This window comes from Pteropus alecto, unplaced genomic scaffold, assembly GCF_000325575.1.
Source record: "Pteropus alecto unplaced genomic scaffold, ASM32557v1 scaffold270, whole genome shotgun sequence".
Classification (NCBI taxonomy): domain Eukaryota; kingdom Metazoa; phylum Chordata; class Mammalia; order Chiroptera; family Pteropodidae; genus Pteropus; species Pteropus alecto.
The window spans coordinates 4,954,719-4,972,879 of NW_006430735.1; the positions used below are offsets into that span (position 1 = coordinate 4,954,719).

General features: G+C 34.7%; 1 protein-coding gene and 2 pseudogenes across 1 annotated transcript in view; all 3 read left to right on the forward strand.

Moving 5' to 3' along the window:
• CD96 (CD96 molecule) overlaps positions 1 to 14,143 on the forward strand; it is a 90,798-nt gene extending 76,655 nt beyond the window's left edge. The window contains exons 11-14 of the mRNA XM_006905452.3: positions 7,533 to 7,595; positions 8,378 to 8,467; positions 11,406 to 11,529; positions 13,797 to 14,143. Of these exons, the coding sequence (XP_006905514.1) occupies positions 7,533 to 7,595; positions 8,378 to 8,467; positions 11,406 to 11,529; positions 13,797 to 13,905 (386 nt within the window). The 3' untranslated portion in view covers positions 13,906 to 14,143. The remainder of the gene's footprint in view (positions 1 to 7,532; positions 7,596 to 8,377; positions 8,468 to 11,405; positions 11,530 to 13,796) is intronic.
• Positions 4,329 to 5,405, forward strand: LOC102881242 (annotated as a pseudogene).
• On the forward strand, positions 12,920 to 13,038 carry LOC112485204 (annotated as a pseudogene).
• Positions 14,144 to 18,161: the final 4,018 nt, after the last annotated feature.

Genomic DNA, 18,161 nt, shown 5'->3' on the forward strand with positions numbered 1-18,161 from the left:
AATATGGAGGTTTGTTTCAAAACTAAGAATTGATCTACCATGTGATCCAGCAATCACTCTACTGGATATTTACCCCAAAGCCTTGAAAACCATATCCAAAAAGATATTTGCACACCAATGTTTATAGCAGGATTATTCACAGTGGCCAGGGCATGGAAGCAACCCAAGTGTCCTACAATAGATGATTGGCTAAAGAAGCTGTAGCACATATATACAATGGAATATTACTCAGCCATAAGAAGAGATGAAATACTGCCATTTGCAACAACATGGATGGACCTCGAGATAATCATGCTAAGTGAAATAAGCCAGACAGAAAAAGTTGAAAATCACATGATATCACTTACATGTGGGATATAAACCTAAAAGCAACAAATGAACAGGACAAACAGAGACTCAGGGACATGGACAATTAACTAGTGGTTACCAGAGTGTAGGGGATAGAGGAGGAGGGAAGAGTTAGACAGGATAAAGAGAGTCAAATATAAGGAGTTTGGGAAAGGGCGAAATGGGTAAAAAGGATCAAATATATGGTAGCTGAAAGAAAGTAGACTGTGGGTCATAATCACACAATAGAATATATAGATGTTAAATTATAATGTATACCTGAAAATTATATAATTGTATTAACCAATGTTACCCTAATAAACTTTTTTAAAAAAGCAAATTCTAGTTGACGATATAAGGAATGATATTTTTTAAAGAAAATTTAAAAACAAGTACAACCAAACACCATATACATAGTATGTGAATATTTAAATATACATAGTATATGATTATTTAAAAATTAAGTAAACGAATGATAGACACAACACTCACAACACTGTTTGGTTTTGAACGACCATACCAGAGATGGGACAGGAGTAAACATTTGTAATGTTATTTACAATAACCAAAAAAATTTGTGTGTATGAGAGTGAGGGTGAGGGAGTGTTTAGGAAGAATATGTTCAATAATAAGAGATTATGGAATAGGATGACATATTAACTCAATGAAATATTATGAAGCCAATTAAAACAATAATCAAAAAGTACTAATACTGCCAATATATCTTATTATATAGGCAAGGCTATGAGCTGGAAAATTTTTACCAATTTGATATAAATTGAGAATAAAAGTATTAGTTAGACTGAGAATGAAAGTCCATACTTAATAGATTAATATTTATCCTATATGATGTTAACATAAAATTGAGTTGTTTGTAATAAACTATGCTGAAACTCTACCTACATTAATTTGTCATCTTTTATTCTGGATACTATACAAATAAATTCCATGTGATTTTTGTTTATCTGTTTGCTTACCTGTCTTCCTAGTGCCTAAGATAATCCCTGGCATATGGTTAATGCTCAACAAGTATTGTTGAACAGATAAATGAAATAATACTTGCTGGTTACAAGGGAAAATTATGTAACAGTGGGGATAAAAGTTTATTGAATAATATTATAGAAGAAAGCTGAACTCCAGCTTAAATATATATTCCCATATTCTAATTCTCAGCATAATACTCGTCTGATGTTTTTTCTTTGTTTATTTGTGTATTGAAATTTTGCTAGAATGTAAGATACACAATAACAGGGACCTAAACCCTTTTTCTGTCTTGTTCATTGTAGTATCCTAATGTCTATAACAATAGCAGGCATATAATAGGTGCTCAGCCAATATTTCTTAAATAATTGAAAGAATATGTGTACATATGGGCAAGTACAAGAAAGAAAACATTCAGAAATAATCTGCTTAATTGGAATTTTTGAACTTATTTGTTTGCTTTATTTAAATCATAGCTATAATACTATGTTTGCCAGGAATAAAAAAGAAAACCTTTCTTCCCATGCATCACATCAATATGATGCATACATCACATCAATATGGTTAGACATTTATATAGTAGGTACTTTTTACCTCAGAAACTGGTAAACTAAAAGAGACTTGCTTGAAAGTGCTTTATAATTTATACAAGTATATTCTTGGTCTTTTTAATAGATTTCGTAATGAAATGAACTATTATAATCCTTCACATTTTCTATCTTTCCCCAATTGAAAACTTCATTTATCTTCTCACAGCTCTTTATCATTTTTACCATTAAAATAGCCTTAGAAATTGTGAACTCCGGAAGTGACTTTAAAACTCAACAAACAATTTTTTCCCAACAGTGAAAACCCACATTCTTACATATGCAAGAATAAGAGGATATGGTTAACTAATTGCTATTTTTTATCCATAAACTTAGAGAAAAGTTTCCTACAGTCAGTTCTATTTATAATCATCGACAAAAAGACATTATGATCCAATAAGTGAATATTGATTGCTCATTCCCAAACTGTTTTTGAAACATATTTCTACTCATTGGATTAGACTGCAATGTGACATCCAGTATTAGGTGATGCATTTGATAAAGCTCGGGACAGGCATTGACAATGGGATTTTTTTTCTTTCAGTATGTTTAATAGATTTATGAAATATTCAGAAACAGAAAAAGAGTGATAATGGGCTGATTTCTGGTGAAATAAGCCCACTAGCAGTGTTTTTAGTGCCCTTGCTATTTTTTTTATTAGTTTCAGGTTTACAGTACATTGGTTAGACATTTATATAGTTTATGAGATGATCCCCCTGATTATTCTAACACCCATTCGGCTCTACACATAGCCATTACAATACTATCGATGATATTCCCTATACTCTACTCTACATCCCTGTGACTATTTTTTAACTACTAATTTGTACCTAACTTAACTCTTTACTTTTTTGTCCCAGCCTCCCACAGCCACTCTCCTCTGGTCATCACCAGAATGTCCTCTGTATCTGTGCATCTGTTTTCGTTCAGTTTCTTCTTTTTGTTCCTTAGATTCTGCATCTAAGTGAGATCGTATGGTATTTATCTTTCTCTGTCTGACTTATTTTACTCAGCATAATAACCTCTAGTTCCATCCATGTCATCGTAAACGGTAGGATTTCATTTTTTTATGGCTGAGTAATATTTCATTGTATATATGTACCATAATTTTTTTATCCAATCTTCTGTTGATGGGCATTTAGGTTGCTTCCATATCTTGGCTGTTGTGAAAAGCACTGCCAGGAATGAAGGGCTACGTAGATCTTTATGAATTAGTTTTTTGATTTCCTTTGGATAAATACTCAGAAGTGCAAGTGCTGTTTACGAACATGTTATATATTTGTTCATATATGCATTTTGTGTAGCTCATATATATTTGAATGTCTCCAGAAGGTTCTGAGTGCATTGCATGTACACTAAATTTAAAAATATATGTTTTAATGTATTTTTTGTCATTTTATCTACTTAAAGAGGTCTAAGCTGGGATTTAAGAATATTGGAATCTAATCATAGTTCAGCTATTAAGTTTCCCACAGTCTGGAACAGAAATGTTTATTTTACTTTAACTACCCACCTTTGGAATGGGGATACCAAATCTGATCAAATAAATGCTCAAAATTTATAAAGTTAATAATATCCAGGGACATATTTTCACCCTGACACTCCGATGATCAGGCCATGAAGTAGAAAATTGAAGCTTAATTGATTTTTTCATTCTGTTTTTCCCTATCATTCATCTGGTCCACTGGAGCCTAAAGCCACATTTAATAAGTCATTCTGTCTAAGTTGGACAAGTAGAAAAGCAATATGAATTTCCATGGGCCCCTATGCCTCAAACTTGCCCCATTACCAAAATCAACAAACTTATTATCAGTATACACACACACCTGGGACTCAGAGAACCTCTTATTGACCTCATATGGGGTCTTATTCTGTTCTTTGACCATGTATTTATTATCCTTCAAATTTTACATACTCTTTTTAAATCTTAAAGACACATTGCGTATCTGGTCCCTGGTCCTGTCTGGTTCTTCTCAGGCTTTTGGCAGCTGTGCCTATTAATTTCGTAAGAACCCTTCTACTTTCCATAAGCAGGGGTTAAAGAATGGCTAAAGTTGAGGAACTGAGGGTCAATAGCAGGGACATAGCTATGAGAGAACCCACAGCTCCTACTTCAGTCTGCATGAGAGTCTTGTCTTTCTGTTCTCTGTTGGCTGGGATACCGATTCTCTAAAGTCACCACACTTGTCCCCGAATTCTAAAATCATATATGTCTCATATTACACCTTAATCCATTTTCCTTTTCTCTAAAATGCTTTTCTCCCATTCTGTCACCTAGTTCCTGATTAGGTCAGTCTCAAATTAAAAATTTATTTCTCTGATTTAAAATTCTATCTTTTGTTAAAATATCAACTTTGGGGGCTTCTCCACAGCTAGCACATAAGCCTCACACTTCAAAAGCCCGTGAGTGCCATCTTCATGGTCAAGAAGAACATGAGGGTACCATCTATGGCCTAGATGATCATGGCAAGAGTAGACACTGTAGCTAATGCCAGCATGTATGTCTGATAGAAGAAGTAGTGCTGGCCCAGTCCATATTCACCTCGAAGAAGAAAATGGAGCAGATCTCTGTATCCAAGCCCTGCATCTATAGATATTGCTTGCCACCTATGTCATCCTAGGACAAAATCAAGGACAGAAAATTTAGAGTGACATAATGAAGATTGGAAAACCAAGAAAAGTTCTGGAAATATAAAAATTATGCCAGAATTTCAGAGAGGTTCAGTTTGCAACAAGAATAAAGAAGTTATCTGTGGTTTCATGAAAAGAGGAGCTGCTGAACTTCAGATAATCACAGATATTGATATGAAACTAAGAAGATTTTCCTACAAAAGGAAAAGATTTCTAATATGTCATAATATTATAGACTGGTTATAGATGGATGTCTAAAGAAGTCATTGCAAACAAATGAAAACTACTATGCTATTGAAGCTGATCCTATTTTTACCATAGAATACCCTCTTATGGTGGAATGATAGGCTAAGTCACATTGTTTCCTTGCTGAACAAGCTTTACCAAAAGTTAAATTTAAAGAAACCATGGAAGAAACCAAGGTTATGTTCAAGAGAGGATATTCAAGAATTTATCTGAGAAACTCCAACAACATAGTACTCTTCTGTTTATATTTTCAGTTGATGTTGGTGATACACTAGAAGAGGTTATCCATAAAGTTGGTGTTTACCATCCAAATGTCAAAGTTGTGTTCATTTGTGGATTTTGATGAAAACGGGTGCTCAAAGGATTTAAAGGAGATTTAACTCTTGTATTTAACAAACATGATGGTGCCTTGAAGACCATAGACTGTTTCAATAAATTAAAAGACAATAGCAACACAATTCTGCTGAGACTCTCAAGGAGACTTAAAAATGGCAGATAGAGTAATCCATGTGGAATGTATTCTAAAAATTGGATTTTTAAATAATAGAATGTAGAAACTTTTAGAAAAGTATTGTTTTAGTGAAAGATGAATCATTGGAGGTAGCCAACTCTATTTTACTGATGATTCTATAAACAATCATTCTTCAGGAAGACCTCCCTCCTGTGGGAGCAATTGATGCAAGAATTGTTCATCTATTCGTCTTGCTGAAAAACTCTTATTTATAATAAATTTTTATTCTTGCTCTTGAAATTTTTCCTTTAAATTACTCAGGCATTTTCAAACATATCGAATCTATCAACTGGAAGTTCTTCACCTTTGTCAATGCACTCCCCCACTGTATTTTTTAAACAAAGTTAAAAGAGAAATCTTAAGACCAAAATTAGAAAAAGTAACCCCCTACTTTTCCAAAGTAGATTTTTGTAGTTTAATTCTATCACGCATTTTTGAGGTTCCTTTTTTACACTTGAAAAATTCCTCACAATCTAAAAATAACTTTTATAAAATGGTCAAATAATTTCCACGATTTTAAGTACTGCCATTTTTGTAATTCGAATGGGTCATGCTGATGGTGTCCCTATCTCCTTAAACTGTGTTATGCTTTGTTATTTTATTTGGAGAGAATCAATATTGACCAGAAAAGACTGGCACTCTGTATATGGTAAACAACAACAACAAACTGTTGGTGTCCGCATGTAATCGATCATTGCTAAATGTTTTTTATTGACCTGCTGATAAATATGAAATGGAAAATCTATTTTCTTAATACCCATTTTGCTCAAAGGGATAGCACTTGTTCAACCACTTATATCTTAGCATAAATTAATTTATACTTTTCTTTCTTACAAATAAAATTGAAAGAGATAAGATGTAAAGGCATAAAACTCTAAAAGTAGGAAGAAAGGGAGACACAATATTAGTCAAATAAACCTGTAAAGTTATCCAGAACAAACTGCCTTCTTCATAATTTTACCTGAATCCAGGCATGTTCCCAATTTATTTTTATAGTTGTTTCTCTTTGTCAATCAAATTCCTGACTTAATGGCTTAATCATTAAAAACGATCATTAGAAAAATACTCAGTCCATCAACATCTATAGACCCCGGTATTCCATCTAAAATAAAAAAAAATGGTGGAAATCACAGATACAGGGTTAGAAAAATTATATTGAAGATAAGAACACCTCCTTGGCCTAATTGAACTCAAAATAGCTGTTCACAAAACCAACCTTATCTGTGGGGTGACTCCACGTGGAAGTAGCTATGACAGGTTGCCCTGTGAGCAGTCCCTAGAAAGCATTGATATACTTTGTCTGAATGCAACTGCTCTTGGCATTCATGGGGAAACTAAGAAAGGGGAGGACAAAAGGTTTTTTTTAATGTTTCTTTTATTTCATTTTGGTTTTGCTTATTTGTTTGGTCTGGACACACAAGAAAGCACTTAGCTTGGAAAATTATTCATGCTAATATATTAAATAAATGAGCATACTACTCATGTACTACTACAGTTATTTTACTTTACATCACATTATAGGCCTATTACCAAATACAGATATGTGGAGTTTGGCCAAGAAATGGATTTTTCTTGGCAGAGATGAGGAACTAAACAAAATGAGCTTATAAATCAATTTCAAAAGCCATATGTGTCGCCCGAGTTGGCTGCCATCCACTCATGGGGATGTTTTGCCTCCAAATGCATCAAAAGGACTTACCCAGCAGCTAATAGACCTGTGGCTATAGGGGTCTGATAATTCTCTTTTGACACAGTTCAGTTTCCACAGTTGAACAGGAATGTCAGCTTACACACAAATACAAACTACTTTGTTTACTTGTGCATGTTCTACCAAGGTCTTCACAGTCCTATTGGCACCTTTTAATGACCAAAGGCCACCATAACACACCGGGGCTTTCATTCTTTTTTACTGTTTTAATTCATCTATGGGATGAACATGAGAATACTCACAACACATTCTCTGTGGTTGGAAGAATCTCTCCTAGCATTTTCCCTTCATTCCTTCTTCTTTCTTCTAAGTGGCTATTATCAAAACCTTCCCAATTAGTGATGTCTGAACCACAAGCGTACCTCCAACTCCCACTTTATTTTGGAACATTCTAATGTGTGCTTTGAATAGTTCAATTATCTTGCTTTAAATGTTCATTAGTATTTATTTTTAATAATTATTAGATTCAATTAAAGGTCTAGAAGAGAAAATAACTAGTCTTATACAAATCAATTCTTCTAATATGTTCTTCCTTTATCAGATTCATGGATGCCCAGTGAAATGTACAGTCCATTCCCCTCAAACATAGGCTCAACACTTCATGGTGAGTATCTGGGGAAGATTTAGGGTCAGGGAAGGCAGTTGTCTGCTCTATCTGGGCAGAGATAAAAAAGTAATATTTGATAAGAAGCCAATCTCAGATAAGTATTTAAAAGTGCATTTTGATGATGAAAATAACAATGAATGAAACCAATATCTTTCCAAGTCACTCAAAGAAGATAGAAACCAAGTTTTAGATTTTTCTATTTTATTTCAAAATTAAATTTATATAACAGCTATTTTGGCCAATCAAATTCATTAAAAATGCATTTTAAGTTTTATTTTTCCATTGGAAAATGGAATGATTTGTCAACATTGATTTATTTATCTACTCAAATATTGAAAAGGATTTTTTATTGGCTTTTTCAAGCACATTAGAGTGGGGAGAATCACTGTTTTGATTGGCTGGACCTCTGATACCCTGAAAAATAGGGGTATGCCTCATCTTTCCATGACTGCAACTTAAGACATTTTCCCATAACTACTTAAATTTCTCATGGAGATTTTTTTAGCAGATATCATTTTGCTGTTTATGCTGAACACTTTCTCTTTTTTCTATAAACCAATAGGAAGTTTTACTTCTTTGGTAGCCATTAAACAGATCTTAGGATCCTAACCTTGCTGTAAATTGTCCTTAGTAAACTCTACACATTTTTTTAGGGGTCTTTGAGCCATTCAAATTGAGCTCTTCCTAATAGCAGGTGAAATTCAATCATGATTTTCCATCATTTTTTCAGGTTGAGATAACTATTAGGATTAGTTTAGATATCCCCTTTGTATACCTAGGTGATGTCTTCACCAGCACATCCAAAGCATTGTCAAGTATTCTCACAACTGCCAATGGATCTACTGAAAATAATCAGATCCATATCACTGGTAAGTCATTTGCCATTTATTTTTTTTGGATTTTATGTTTTACTCACTCAACAAATATTTAGATTGCGTACCACTTGCCACGCACTATGCTAGATGTTTAGTATACACTGGCCTCCTGAAGATTATAATCTATTAGAGATAATATACAGTAAATAAGTAATCATACAATTAAATTTCCAAAATGCTATGATATAGTACAAGGTGTTGTCAAAGTCTAATAGAAAAATCTATTTTTAATTAGGGAACAAGAAAGGGTTCTCTGAGAATATATTTAAATTAAAATACAAAAAAAAATAAGAATAAAAATTAACCAAGTAAAAAGTAGTGAGAAGAATTTCAATCTTGTAAAAATGTAGTCTGAGGCAAGAAAGAGATCACTGGAACAAAGAGTATTCTATAATTCAACTAATAAAATTTTATCAGTGCTAAATGTAATCTCTTGTTTTATATCATAAGAGAGCAAAGGACTCAATAAAGTTAAGACCCTCCCAATGCTGGTCTTGATTGTAAATTCAGACGCATAATCAACTCTTTCACTTCAAGATATACTCACTTGATGGATTAACACTTCACTTGGGTACTCAGCTTACTTCATATTGAAGGTTATTAGAGCATCATCCTGTATACAACATGTCAACAGAACTGCAAACTGATATCCTACCAATATCTCTTTAAGACATCAGTGCCTTCGAGAACTGCCTACTTTAGAGATAGGGCAAGATTGGAGCTCTGCTTCTGCATGAAGACATTCCTGAAGTCAGTGGTCTCCATTTCTATATTTAGTTGGGAAAAAATTTGTAAACATTGATATAACACCCATTTAATAACTTTTGTCCTTTCATTTCTCTAAAACTTTGGGGGCAAATGTTATATCCCACCATATTACTAATAAAGTTGACTCAACTAAAATGGAACTTTATGTAGTCCTGAGTTGACCATCTGTATGATTGTTTATTTTGTGATTGTGATACTCTAATGATTTAAATTACTATGTACTCTCTAGCCACCTGTCAATACATAGTCCCATATGGTTATATATTATAGAACTACATGAGTTTCCAGGGTACTTTCAGTGTATGTGTGTTGTAAAAAGAAAAATCTTCCACACTGATAACCACTGTTAACATGACCACATCACATGGCTGCAGTTCAAACTATGTAAACATAGAAAAGATTTGCTAACTAATGTTTTAAATCCAGTTTTTTAGATGCGTACGATTTTTCTTTTAAACTTTGCTGTATAAAAAGCAATGTAGCAAATCTAGGCACTAAAAGAAATTAAAAACCTTAGTCTCTACCTACAAGCAGTTTATAATGTAGTTGAAACTATAAAAGAAAATCAATCCAGGTAATTCTGATATAAAAATACACATTTGGCCCAAATGATCTATGAAATCTAAAGAGCTAAAGATCTATTTGTAATCTATAAGAAATTTTACTGGAATGTTGTCAGAAATAACAAAAGCCTGGAAACAATTTAACCACCGAATATTAAGAAATCAATTAAATGAACTATGATAGATCCATACACTGGGAAACTAGCCAGTCACTTAATCGAATGAGGTAAATCTCTATATACTTCTTTAGAAAATATTCCAAGAACATTTTATAAGAGAAAAAAGCCAAGGGACAGAACAGTATGTATAGTGTGCCTCCAATTGTAATAAAAGGGATATATATTCATGATATGTATATAAGTTTATGTATGCACAGAAAATTTCTGGTATTATATAATTAACTATTGAAAGTTACGGCCGCTTGTGTAGGTAACTGGCACCTGAAGTAGTAAGGACACTTCTTTTTCATTATAGTTTTATATTTCTGTGCTCCTTCAATTTTTAACATGATTATAAAATATTTTTGAAAAGGAAAAAGTTAAGTAACTATGTAATTATTAACAGTCCCTTTTATTTTCTGCCAGACAATCTTAGAACCAATCTTATTTCTTAGGAGAGTTAATTTTCTTAACTCTTTCTTCATGTTAGAGAAAAAGTAAAAGCATCCAGAATATAGTATTATATTGTTTCTGGTCTAGAATCCAAATATTTGAAAGTCTGATTCATGAAGTTTCACCTGGTGTTCAAAAGTTAATGAATGAGCTGAGTTTAAGTATTGTCAGCATAGATTTTAAAAATCAATCTATCAATTCCTCACCAATATAATTTTAGCCAGCACTTTACTTGCAACTTCCTCCCTTTTTAGATCATAGAAAGAGCAAAGCCAATGGTTTCAGTTTTACTCCTTTTGTCCCTTTTCCCTCTTTCTTTTGCTGAAATTGATAGGAGGAGATAGGAAGAAAAAGAAGGAAGGAGATAGAAAAGGATTAGAAAACCTCTACCCAGGATATGATTCCTCGAGTGACATTTGGATGAGAAGTCTTGGACAATAGTCCTTTCAACACTACAGCTCCATGGGTCTTAGCCAGGCCTTATCAGTTTTGGCCTTTCAGGGCTTTGGAATGTTATAGTGCTTTTTACTCTTTCTTCCTCTGCCTAACACACTAATATTCCATAAAGCATTTAATGACTCCTTCAAGAATAAGAAAATCCAAAGCTAGACCATTATTTCACATATAAACTTTTCTTTACTGGAGTAAATTTGGAATACAAATTTACAGATTAGCATTTTTTTTTAATTCCTTCTTACAAATAACATTTCATTGAGTGCCAGGTGTCATGCCTCGGGAAAATGAAAGAAAAAACCAGTTGTAGAACATTCTAACAAGAAAGACATTCATGTAAAAAAGTAATTGTATAAATGCCAAACCAGAAATGAGAATGAAGCATAGACATGATCTCAGAGCATAATTGTGTTCAATGAAGTTCCCTATGGTCCATGGAGAGAACATGTGACATGTAGGAGAAATAGTTCAATTGATCCTGGTTTCCAGTTGCCAAAGTTTGGCATTAAAGTTTCTCTCTCTTTACACCCTTTTCAGGTATTGTGGTTAATAGGCCCAAAGAAGGAATGTCTTGGCCAGTTATTGTGGCAGCTTTGCTTTTTATTTGCCTGGTATTGTTTGGTCTTGGACTGAGAAAATGGTGTCAATACCAAAGAGAAATGTGAGTATAATACTAAGATATGCAGAAACAGATACCTTTTCAGTACACAATATTCACTCAGCATGGTGTCCTTCTTAAATTTAACTGAGGAAATAAGGCCCAGAGGAAGCTCAGAGAGGCTATATAGCTTTCCCAGCTCCATGCAGTTTGGATTAGATGCACAACTTCTGACTTGATGTCCCCTCTACCTGCTTAAGCTGTAACATTCATCAGATGGAACAAGCCAGTGGGCATGAAATAAAAACTGAGTTTCCCCTCGCCTCAAAACTGAAAATAATTTTTCTTTTAATCTTCATTATTTTTTTCATTTTCATGCATCTCTGAACTGCCTGGGCCAAGCCAGTCCTAGATGCTCAAGTGTGAAATTAAATGAGAAAGGTAATTTTAAGACATTTCCAGCTGCTTTTCAGCAGAATGAGCCTCTACTGTCCTTTTCCTTTTCCCCAGGGGGAAAAGAAAGTAAGCAGTTGGTTACCCTTTTTTTTTGTCTTATTGAAATATTTTCCAGAACTTTTCTTCAGTCTGAACTGAGCTATCTGAAATGACATGTAAGGTTAAGCTCCAGTTCTCTGACTTGGATATTTTGAATCAGTACAGATTAGGTCATGATTAGAGGAAACCCCATAATACATAGAGCTAATCTTTCTTGTATCTTACGAGTGCTATAGAAGATAACTTTGACCATTGTGCAATACTTTCCTCTCTTTTTCTTAGGGTATCTTTGAAGACTATAACCATGTGCAAGGAGTGTTTCATGGTGGATAAAACACTAAAATAATATTCAGAAATTCTGTTTTCTTGTCCAGTACTACATTTTGGCCACCATATGACCTTTAAAAATTCATAATTTCTCTGAAAAATAGCATTGCAAGTTTCTTAGAATTGTATCTACATTTTGATATATATTGTCTCCACTAAGGTAATAGGGAAGGGATTTATATATGTAAATGAGAAAACGGGAGTCTGAAAATATGCGCTGATCTTTTTTGTTGTTCTGCATTCAAATGTCTGTGTTTTATAGAGATATGAGAGAGAGACAGAGAGACAGAGAGACAGAGAGACAGAGAGACAGAGAGAGATCTAGAGAAGTTAAGATACTATGGATTGACAGACAAGGGGTGGAGGAGTTTGAGTCACAGACATAAATATACTCACAGATATATTTCTGATTCTTAATATCAAGAGGGCTGGAGTATTTGTATAGCTGAACGCCAGACTCACCTGTATGTTTGATGCCTTTCAGAAAAGAGATGAGTTGTGCTAACAAAGAACAGTACTTTATACAGTACTGTTTGGATTAGATGCACAACTTCTGACTTGATGTCCCCTCTACCTGCTTAGGCTGTAGATGACATTAAGAATGTTCACTGATTTAAAGAGAAGAGATTCAGTCTATGGCCATGCTACCCTGAACAAGCCCTATTCCTTCTGATCTTAGAAGCTAAGCAGGGTTGGGCTTGGTTAGTACTTAAATGGGAGACCACTTAGGAAGTCCAGGTGCTGTAGGTGTAAAAATTAAAAAGAAAAAAAAATAATAAGGGATTGTAAATTGACGAGGTCCTTGCAATCTGTGAGGTCAACCAAGGATTGCCTCACCTAAAATAAATAAATAAAATAACATAAAAAAATAAAGAGAAGGGATTCAGGCATTATCCATCCAGTACCAACCAACTCAAGGATTCAGAAGAGCTTTACTTCCCACCTCAGCAGTATCCCCATAGTACACAATGAGTGACGTCTGGGTGTATGGCTGGCAAAGGGACTGTTTGAAAAGCTTCAGTCTTTGGTTCTAGAACTTTAAATTTTTGTATCTAGAGGAATGTTTTAATGAACATAAGAGGCTCACTTCTTCTTTCAGGAAGTAGTTGCCATGAAGAGTATAGATTCTGGTTAAAAGACTTGAATTGCTGGTCTGATTCTCTTGAGCAAGTTGCTTGAAACCTCTGAGCTACATTTTTATATGTTTAATGGTGACAGTAATAGTCAATTTCTAGATACAAATTAAATAATGTTATGATAAAAATGATTTGCAAATGATAAAATACCAGGTATAATTAATTAATTAATTAATTAATATTATCATCTTAGACTAACAAGCATAGGTTATGCCAGGAAAATTCTGGCATAGAATAGGCAACTAGTGGGATAATAGGGAACTAGTGGGGCATGTCTCCTCTTTTGCCATTTCCTACTTTAAAAATATATATATATATCCTTTAATTACACCTTACATTCTTAGCACTGAAAACACAATGTTTTATTCCTAGCATGGAAAGACCCCCACCTTTCAAGCCACCTCCACCTCCCATCAAGTACACTTGCATTCAAGAGTCCATTGGAAGTGATCTGCCTTGTCATGAGATGGACACGCTGTAGTTCTTTGAGACTTTGCCATACAACAAAACTCTGCTAAAATCCTATTGAGAAGATAGATATTTTGTATTGCTAAATATTTGCCTTCTAGCCAAGCTTCCACTGCAGCTGAAATGAATGTCAGAAGAGAATGACTTGTTTTCCCAGCAGCTCATCCCCTTTCATCTGCATGTCCCTTTAAATGAGAGTGAGAGGATATGTCATGCTGACACCCAGTGCAATCTGTAGGAAATATTCTTGCTTATATAAGAAGTGCAAATTAGGCTGCTGTCATTAAAAAATACTTGCAGTGTTTTTATTTTTCATTTTAATTCTCAGATTGAGGTGACGACAAAGGTTTCAAGAATATGTCCTTACTAGATCCTCTTCTCTTTGCCAACATGCTAAACTATTAGCCCAAATTATCTTAATCTCTGAGGCTTGTTGCATTCCCTAGGAAAAGAAGAAAATGTGAAAGCTCTAACAAGATTTCCAAATAACAAGAAAGTACAGTTAGTCTTCATACTGAAATTTTGTTTATTTTTACTGGAGGAAAACAGAATATCTTGCACAAGAACCCTAGTTCCAATCCTCCTTCACCCTTCTCCCATCATTTTCAGCCCAGGCTCCCGCCCCATGGGATGAAGAGGGATCAAAGGGATAACTAGCCAACAACCAAGTAGCCTAGTAGGTACGACATTTCACTGGCCTCTAAAATAATATGAGCTAAGAGTGATCTTATTCTCAACTTTACGTGTGTGTGCATGCACATATGTACACCAAATCATTGGCAAACTGTTATATAAGTAAACAAATAGCCTAACTCCAATCTAACACATTTAATTCCCATTATTCTCTTTTTCATCCAGGGACTTTCCTGTTCATCCAATCTGCCCGTTTTGATATGTCTTGAAACAAATAAAGAGCCTCAAATCATATCAGGCTAGCATTGATAAATTAACCTTGCTCCTTCCAATCTTTTATAAAATACAGTGTATAGGTGAGAGAGAAAAAAAACATAGTCAGCCTGAGCCATTCTGTATTCATCAACAGTTTGTGAATGAATAAATTACTGATGCCCCTTGTCCCTCCAAACCTTGCCACATATCCCTGCCCTAGGAGGGAAGAACGGATGATGCTGATATAAACGATAGCAAATATTGTGTGGACTTCAGTATCAAAAGAAACCTTTCATTCCTTTGCAGTATATTTACCCTTGACTCCAGAATTTTTTTAAATAAATTTATTTATTTAAATTTGTTTCAAGTATACAGTACATTGGTTAGACATCTATAATGTTCATAAAATGATCCCCCCAATTGCTCCTTCCCTACCCTGGCCCTACATTTAGCCATCATATTAATGCTAACTGCATTCCCTCTTCCATGCTCCCCTGCCCAACTATCGACTTCTAATTTGTACTTCTTTAACCTTTCACCCCATTCTCCCAGCCTCCCAACCTCCCTCCCCTCTGTCCGTCATCAAATTGTCCACTACATTTGTGAGTCAGTTTTTGATTTTGTTCCTTAGATATCACATATAAGTGAAATCATATAGTATCTATCTTTCTCTGTCTGACTTATTTCACTCAGCATAATAACCTCTAGGTCCATCCATGTCATTGCAAATAGTAGGATTGCATTTTTTTTTATGGTTGAGTAATATTCCATTGTATATATGAACCATAGTTTCTTTATCCAATCATCTGTTGATGGGCATTTAGGTTGCTTCCATATCTTGGCTATTGTAAATTGTGCTGCCATGAATATTAGAGTGCATAGATCTTTTATGAATTATTGTTTTGGTTTTCTTTGGAGAAATCCCAGAAGTGCAATTGATGGGTCAAAAGGCATATGCATTTTTAATTTGTTGAAGAACCTTCATACTATTTTCCATAGTGGCTGTATCAATTTGCAATCCCACCAACAATGTATGAGTGTTCCTTTTTCTCTGCACCCTCACCAACACTTGCTGTTTCTTGATTTATTGATGATAGCCATTCTGACAGGTGTGAGGTGGTATCTCATTGTGGTTTTAACCTGGAGAATTTTTAAAAATATTACAGCTGGTCCCTCTAAAGCAATTAAATCAAAAATTGTGGAGTGAGGTCCAGGCATCAGCACTCCCAGATGATTCAAGTGTTCAATCAAAGCTGAGAACTGCTGAACAAGTGGAAGTCCTTTCTCATTGGTCAGAATCTTGGTTAAGTGCTTAACGCTTAACTCTTGTCGTGGCCAGCCTCCAAGATGTCCCCCAATGATTCTTGCCTCTTATATAGTCCCCTCTGACACTAAATACAGATGACTTGTATAGCTGGTCAGGACTAGAATAAGGCGAACAAGTCACCAAGACTGTAAAATTTAAGGAGATATTCACATTCAGAGTCATGAACTTGCACAATCTTGAGAGTAACTTGCACAACCAGAGCATGACTTCCAAGGTTAGGTCATAAGATACATCGTAGCTTCTGCCTTGGTCTCTCTTTGATCACTCACTCTGGAAGAAGCCAGTTGCCATGCTGTCAGAACACTCAAGCAATTCTATTGAGAAGTCCACCTGTCCAGGAACCAAGACCTCCTCTTGACAACAAGAATCAACTAGCCAGCCACGTGAGTAAGCCAATGTGGAAGCATCTCCTCCAGTTTCCACTCAAGTCTGCAGATAACTGCAACCTCAGTTAATCTTTTGACTGGGACCTCATGAGAGCCACAACTATCTAAGCTTCCTCTGAATTCCTGACCCATAGACAATGCATGATATGATAAATATTTATTATTTAACACTATTAAGTTTAGGTTAAATTTATTACACAGTAATAGATAATACAGCCCAATAAATGGGAAAATAAACCAATGTTTTTCTGCCTTATTAACACTCAATTTCTCATTAGTTTTCAAAAAAGAAATGACTAACTTCATATATATGGCTGCTGCTTTATGCGTATTTTTATTTAATACAACTTAGTCATCAGTAACTTGTGTAAAGGTCATTGTGGTTTTCTTTTACGGTTTCGTTAAGAGACATGAATACGAGAGGAGATTTTGGGGTAAAACGTGGCAGAGTTTGAGGATGTTTAGACTGTTGCAGTAAAGGGATAGACAGTTTTACATACAGAAACACAACATAAGTCATGTAATTTTTCAATCTATTGTATAACAGGTGTCTCACAGTGTTTTAGTATTAGCTCCTCTTTGAAGCACCCTCCTTTGGTTTTATAAATAAGTCCTGGTCAGAATTTGCAAAATCATCTCTAACTTGAATAGAATGAGCAGGGGCCTAACCAAGGAGAGATACTTGGCCAGTGGTTCAGAGGAATTTTTCACAAACCTGAAAGATGGAGGGGCTCTAGATGTTTTTCAGATAGTGCTATGATCTTGCCTCCTTTATTTGACTAAAATGACAGTTTTACCAGAACCTTAAAATTGTGCAAGTAAGTTCATAAAAGCTGTCTCAAAACAGCAACTCCTCTCTCCTGAAGTGCATTCAGTTATGTCCCACAGGAGGAAAAGTAGCAACACTGGACTCTCTAATCCCTAAAGTTTCTGCATGTCTTCATCACTGCCTTTATTTTCACTGAGAAGAAGCCATATATAAACATGTTCATCACTCGTTTCCACAAAGCACAATGCTAGATTGTTGTTCAAAACTATTCACTTCATTACCCATCTGCATCATGAGCACCCCTTAACTTTGGGTGTGACTATATGATTTCCTTTGGACAATGAATTATCATGGACATGACTACCTAAGGTTTGAAATGTGCTTGTATGATTGGACTCATTCTCTTGTTCTCTGCCATTACCATAAGAAACACATTTTCAGACTAGTCTGCTAGCTCCAAGAAAAAGATGAGAGATTCATGGGGAGGAGAAGAACCATGTAAGCCAGGCCCAATTTAGATCAACCAATCTCCATAGTGCCTCAAAGGTTCATAAATTAAATGTTGTTGTATTCCAATGAAATTGTGTGATTGTTACACAGCAGTATTGTAGCAACAGTTAACCTGTACAAATAAGTCCAGAAGTAGGCATATTTTTGATTATATACAAGTGCCTAGGGTGAGAGATTAAATATGTGCCTTAGTCAAAATAGTCTATCCTTTGATTCAACATAAATTTTGTTTCAACTGAAGAACATATGATTGGCTTGAGCAAATTAACTTTTCAGTATAAATCTTTAAAATCTTAAAATACTTGACCAGGATGCACATTGAGGTCATCTTGAAAATAAAGAGTCAGAGGCTCCATGAAATTGACCTGCCCAAGGTCACATAATTTGAA